Raw genomic sequence first — 6817 nt, 5'->3', positions numbered from 1 at the left:
ATTTCTGTTTTCTGTTCATTAAAATGTAAAAAGTTCAAAGCCATCCAGGCCCTTATATCATCAAGGCATCTGAGCAGCGGGTCTACTGAGAAGCCATTTATCTTTTTAAGTGGGAAATAAATCTGGGAGTCATCGGCGTAGCAGTGGAAAGAAATCCCATGTTTCCTGAAAATAGACCCAAGGGGTAGGAGATATTTACGTGGAAAACAAACAAGCGGACAGCGGAGCCACGCGATGGTTTTACCGTCGTTGTTGCTAACGACAACACGTAAAAACAGGCGCTTGTCCGTCCGTAGTGTGGTTATATTAAATATAAGAGAAAGAGAGAACTTTAAGAAATTAATAATAACTACAGTGACCATCAAAACGATGAATAAATATTGCCGTAAACAGTTTATTTTATGACACCACGAAACAAACAATAGCGTAATATGAAATGATAGATGTCTTTATATCGTCATCCGATATATATCGTTAAATCAAACAGCCCTAATACAGCCACTTGATTAAGAACACCAACAGGATTATCTTAGTCAGTATCACAGGCAGGTTAAGTTACCTGGCTCAGGTGTTTGGTCACAGTGAGGTCAGGGGCTACAGAGAACAGAGCTCCTTGTTTCCTTTCCCCGGATGGGTAATCTTTTAACATCGTACCTAAAACACATCCCACTGTTACCATAGCAACAGAGAGACAGGCAGGTAAGACAGTAACCAGGTGTGCAGACTGACCCGTTAGCAGTCGTCCACTCGGATCAGCCTTCCCATCATTCAGGCGGTTGTTCGGTTTGTCTTCATCGACCTCCACCAGTGATGTCACCTTGTGCGTCTGCCAATCAACAGCCACAATGTTGCGACCCACACCTGCAACGTACCCGCCCGACCTGCGAGGAACCGCGAAGCCCACTGTGTCAGCTGAGGGGAGAAGGACAGGTGAGACATGGTCAACATTCAGGTAAGCGTCAGACAGGTGAAAATGCTGATTGGCCCACCTGTCTCCACAGACTGGATGCGATTGGTCGCAGGACTCCATCGGTGGATTTTCTGCCCTATGATGTCAACAAACAGCAGGGTCTGCTCTGACTCCTCCCACACTGGCCCTTCACCAATCAGAGCGCTTGATTTCACTATGGGGTGCACCTTCACTGACGACATCTTTGGGGCCAATCACAGAGCAGGACACTGTAGCCATGGAAACAGCAGGTCAGTTGTTTTAAATCAAATTATGTACTGAACTCACCTGTACTACATGTACCTGTACTGTGTTAGTGAATCACCAATCAGCTGCTAGGAGAATCAACTAATCGCCTTATGAATGAGCAGCTGAGCAGGTGTCTTGTTGATTGGTGAAACAGGTCTGATGGGACATTCCCTGTACTGCTCAGAGGAACGTGGGCGAAGTATAACGGTCACATGGACAACAGCGTGACGCTGACACGACCTTCGTGACCTCCACTCATAACAACAGGAAGTTCTCCTGACGGCGAGTCGGGCTAGACCCTGATCCCAGAATAAAAAACTTTCTGATGTCATTAACACACCTGGTGATGTCATAAACATGAGGGCAACAGGCGAAACACAAACATTGACCTTATGAGTTGTACAGTCCAGATTGACACTGTGGAAATGGAAATGTGCCCACAGGACAGCCGTTACCCCGACAATGACCCCGACCATGAGCTCTGTGCTGGGAGGTACTGCGGTCTTACATAAAGTAGTACTACTCATGTTCAGAAAGGAGTACTGCATCACGCAGTCTTATGTAACATGCAGCCTACATGACATGCAGTTTTTTTTATATTGATCTGTTGATTGATTATTAACTAACTGGTGAGTTAAACATTAAACTGAGTGAGTCAGCTTTCTTTCATCTCTCAGACACTTTAAAGAGCTGCTGGTTCCCTGGTCACTCCACTTTATTGGTATTTATATTAAGAGAAAAAAAAGTGCAATACTGTATTAAATGCAAAAATTTATTGTACTGTTCAGTCTGTACTGCTGCTCATTCCTGCCACTGTGCAATATCCCATTTGCCCCCCCCCCTCACATTCCTATATAAGATTTTCTTTATTCAATCACTAGTGTACATATATTTATATATACATATATATATTTAGTCTGTTAACTGTTAATCTTTTTTCTTTTACTATATTTTATTAACATTTTGCTCTTTACTATTTTTTCCACTGTACCATTCTGCTGAGTGACTGTCTTCTGCTCATCAAATACATTTCATTGCAATGTTGACCCTGTGCTAACTTGCATATGACAAATAAAACTGAAAACTGCTGTCTTTATTACCCCACAACAAATCAGCAGGAGTCTGATGAGCCTGATAGCATTCTGGTCGTCACTTTGATGTCCCATAAAACCTCACAGGTTCAGGCATAACAACAGACGCTCACAGAGACAGGTGAAGGTGCAGGAGGACAGCAGGGACATGCCCCAAACTAGGACAGCCCACTGTGACCTCAACACTTTTCATCTGTTCTGTGGTGTCCCAGCAGGAGTGTGCCGTGACGGCTGCGCCTCCACACATGAGGGGAACCTCCTCAAGTTTCATGGCTCCGTGTCCTCCTCATCATGCTCCAGGTGCACAGACTGCTCTGGATCTGATCATTAAACATCTGCCACAGCAGTGACACGTGCGTGAGGATCGCACAGTTCAGCGGAGGGAGGACACAGTCTTTAACTTCGACCATCCAGCAACCACGCGCGTGCGGACACGCAAAATAAAAAAAGTTTAAAGACTGCAGAGTCCTGCAGGACCAACACGCTGCTTCCGCCTTGTGTGTCTTTGTACGTGTCGGCCTCACCTGTCTCATCAACTACAGGTGAACTACGTGAATTTGACGTCGCTCGTCCCCGCACCAGGGGTGGATCTAGAAGGGTGGCATGGGGTGGCAAGTGCCACCCTAAAATGATCCCCTGCCACCCCAGTTTTGGATATGACAGTGTTGTTTACTAAAATAAGATAGCATTAACAGTTTGAGCGTAGTTACAGTCAACAGTGACTATAAATGCTAAAACTGAATATAAACCCCCCTCACCAGTAACAAATGGTTCAGCCCATAGCAGGACCGGCTTTTTTCTTGTTTTCAGTAGCAAGCGATGCTTATGATTGTGCCAGAGCACATTCTGAACAACACCATGGGAATTTCGCTTTTTACACAGGTGGGTGGATGTTACACTGTGGAAATGGAAGGTGAGTGTTATTAACCCTCTGTGGTCCACGGACACGCTGCACCTCCAAATCACATGACTGATGTAAGCTGACACAGCAACAAGCTGCAGCCGCTGAGTCTCTGTTTCAGCCACATTGAAAATTCGGACTTCAAAGTTTTTACATTTTAATTACAGGCCAGTAAATCCAGAGTTATGATAATATATATAAGCCACGCTTTTTTCTAAATACTGTCGTCACGTTTTTGTGTGTGTGTGTTTTAAGCGTTTTGTAAGGACAGCACGAAAACAGTAAAGAAAGGAAGAAAAGCCACCTCTCTTCTATCGGTGGAAAAAGTACCATGTCGGCCAATTTAAAAAAAGTCAACATGTGTGATTTGGTGTTTTAGGAAGAGGGAAAAGTTTTAGGAGTGACGGTAACGGCAGCGAGACAGAGCGAGAGAGAGAGTTTTTAGATGTGGCAGATCTGTGACGTTTAGTGTGGAGTGTTTAGTTAGTGTGTTGTGTAGTCGTTGTTTTGTTTTGTGTGTCAGTGAGGGCACTAATGAATGTCACAGAGGCACATTTGCAATGTAAACACTGTCACTAAGTAGAAAACCAGCGGAGTGATACACCTGCTGTTGTCAGGCCTGCAGGTTTCTCCCTGTGCTGTTCTCCTGTTTTTACTGACACACATCATTTGTGGGGCATCTTATTGCAACACCTGATTGTTCTCTCATTTTAGTTTTAGTAAGATTTTTAAATGGTTATACAAAATGAAAAAAAACGGCAGGTGTATTGGCTGCATTTTTAGATAAATAGTTGTTTATGTTTACAAAATGTACAATTTATATTTGCATTTCAAGTTATAAAAATTTACTCAACATGTCTGTGGGTTTTTTTACAGTAAAAAAAATACTACTAGGATCTTAAGTTCTTTGTGTGATTTCAGATCAGTAATACTAATGCAGTATGTCAGTGAAAAAAACAACTAAATTCAGTTGAGCTGAAAAGATACCAAACAAGGCAAGGGGAAAAAAATACAAACGTAAACTCAAAAGGAGTCAAAATCGCCCGTTGTATTTCAGACCTCAGTGAGTTAATCCAACAAATCATGAAAAATTAGGTTTACATGTTTGTTCATGACAGTGCAGATTTCTGACATTTTGTGTAATTTAAGCTGTAATAATGTGACTGTTTTCTAACAAAAAACAGTGAAACTCAAGTTAGACCTGTGTTTGTAAATAGACCGCCTCATGTTGTGTAGCTTTCAGGATTTTATACTTATTGGGCTACATACTTATTTATTATACAGGCTATACAGTACATATAATCAAAACTAACCATATGTAACCACCTGCATATGTGTTTGAAAAAAAAAAAGGCTTTGATTTTGCCACCCCATTTGATTTCTTTGCCACCCTCATGCCACCCTAAGAAAATTTCTCTAGATCCGCCCCTGCCCCGCACGGCTCGTGCACGTCTTCATTGAGGTGAACGACCGTGTTACAGTGAGGAGCTGAGCCCTGGCAAGCCAAAATTCAGATTCTCACGGAGTCCCGTGAAGTTTGGAGCAAACACTAATGCCGAATTAAAAACAGATTCGCTTTCATCCGGAAACACCAAACTTTTACCTCGCGAGCCTCCGGAAAAGCACGCGACACTAAAAATCAGCACATTTTTAGACGGAGTTTGGTTCGGTGTAAAGAAGTTAAGTTTGTAGCTTTCTGGAGCGCTACCATGTACTCAGTACACATAAACACAACTGAACCGGCACCCACTTACCTGCTGCAGTACCAGACGCAGTACTCTGAAGTGCTCTCTGTGTGTGCACACTGACCCAGTCTCGCAGCTCCGCCCCTCCCAGCGGAGCACCCCTGTCGCTACCCGATCTTTTTTTTAAAAACTTTATTGAGAAACAGTATACAGAACATGTATACAACCAGAACAAAATTAACATATGCCAGGGGGTGTAATACAAAGAATTACAAACATTCAAATAATTTGTAATTACTACAAATAGTAATAGTTTTCATAGCCTTTTTGTTAAGTGATCCATGAATCAATTTTATGTAACATAAAACATCATTATAGTAATGTTTAAAACTAGCCTTTTGGTTACTGTATTTGCATTTGTGCAAATAAAATTTAGCTAAGATAACTAACAAGTTTATTATAAAGTAAACATCATCTTTTTTTTTGCCTTCAAAAGAAACAATATACAACATTTTCCCGTTTCACAGTAAAGTCTTTATAGAGATGTCCAGCAATGAATCTACTGAAGTCTTTCCAAAATGTTCTAGTGCATGAACAGATCCAGAAGAGGTGCTGCACAGTCTCAGGATGGCTTCCACAAAATCCACAGCTCACATTTATGTCCCTTTTGAAGTTTGTCATATAATGATTAGCAGGATAAAATTTATGCAGTATTTTAAAGGAAACTTCTTTTACTTTATTCGTTACCAGATACTTGTTAGGAATTGTCCATAGTCTTTTCCAGTTAATGTCACTGACAAAGGAGAACAGTTAGAGATTCTGTCTGGAACAAAGCACGGATATTCTTATTGGCGCCGCCATTGCGTGCAATAGGTCGGCAGCCTTAACATGAAATTTCCCACTCGTGGGACTAATCTTATTTTATTACCTTTACTATGGTTTTTTAAACAGATTCTTCCTATGGGTGTATCCACAGGGTTGGGGAGAGAAACAGATGATATACAAGGTTGAATACCTTTAAAAAGCATTATAATACCCGTAGGTATTGCATCAAATAATATGGCATATTCTTTGGGTGTGGCTGAAAATTTATAAGTGTTTAAGAATTCTGAATAAGACATAAGCTGCCCATTAGGATTAAACAGCTGATTTACTAAAACAATCTGTTTCTCAACCCACCTAGAAAAAAAATTAATGATTTATTTTTATGCACTATGTTCCTATTATTCCAAATTAAATACGTATGGGGTGTAAAGTTGTGTTTATATATAAGGGACCAAGCTAATAGAACTTGTTTGTGAAACATCAAAAGGTTTTCTGGAAGCTTATCTATATTATAATCACAACCTAAGATAAAACTTGGACCACCAAACTTAGAGAAAATGTAGTGAGGAATAAAATTCCAAATGGATACCGGATTTTTAAGAAAATGTTTAACCCAATTAATCTTAAATGTATTGTTTAGAGTAGTAAAATCCAAAATATTGAGACCACCGTGTTCATAGTCATTCATCAATACACTTTTTCTGATGTAATGTGTCCCATTTTTCCAGAGGAAGTTGAAGAGCATTCGGTCCTTACAAGTTTTGCCGTCCACATGCAGAGAAATTGTTGCACAAGTCAGTCGAGACAGACCTTCTGCTTTTCAGATACCCTTCCTCTTAAACTTAAATGTCTCTGCAATCACTGATTTAATTTGGTTTGAGATTTTTTAATAATTGGGGGAAAATTTTGTGAAATTCTGTCTTTTTGATCTTTGCAGATAATCAGACCTAAATATGTTGCTTCATTTTTAACTGTTATATTACAAAGACTCTGAACATTACACTCTTTGACAGGTAATAATTGACATTTAAGTTTAACATCAATCCAGACCCTTTCGAGAAATCCTCTATTACCGTATTTTCACGACCATAAGGCGCACTGTGCTAAAAGGCGCAGT

General features: G+C 40.6%; 1 protein-coding gene across 1 annotated transcript in view; it reads right to left on the bottom strand.

Moving 5' to 3' along the window:
• The window catches only part of rgn (regucalcin), an 8716-nt gene extending 3684 nt beyond the window's left edge, over positions 1–5032 (bottom strand). Inside the window, exons 1-4 of the mRNA XM_005735012.1 lie at positions 4945–5032; positions 990–1179; positions 730–912; positions 560–654 (exon numbers count right to left, since the gene is read on the bottom strand). Of these exons, the coding sequence (XP_005735069.1) occupies positions 560–654; positions 730–912; positions 990–1152 (441 nt within the window). The 5' untranslated portion in view covers positions 1153–1179; positions 4945–5032. The remainder of the gene's footprint in view (positions 1–559; positions 655–729; positions 913–989; positions 1180–4944) is intronic.
• Positions 5033–6817: the final 1785 nt, after the last annotated feature.

This window comes from Pundamilia nyererei, unplaced genomic scaffold (assembly GCF_000239375.1).
Source record: "Pundamilia nyererei isolate P.nyererei 1_Seehausen unplaced genomic scaffold, PunNye1.0 scaffold00061, whole genome shotgun sequence".
Classification (NCBI taxonomy): Eukaryota; Metazoa; Chordata; class Actinopteri; order Cichliformes; family Cichlidae; genus Pundamilia; species Pundamilia nyererei.
Note: the sequence above shows the minus strand (reverse complement) of the source record. Positions and strands in the feature narration are given on the sequence as shown.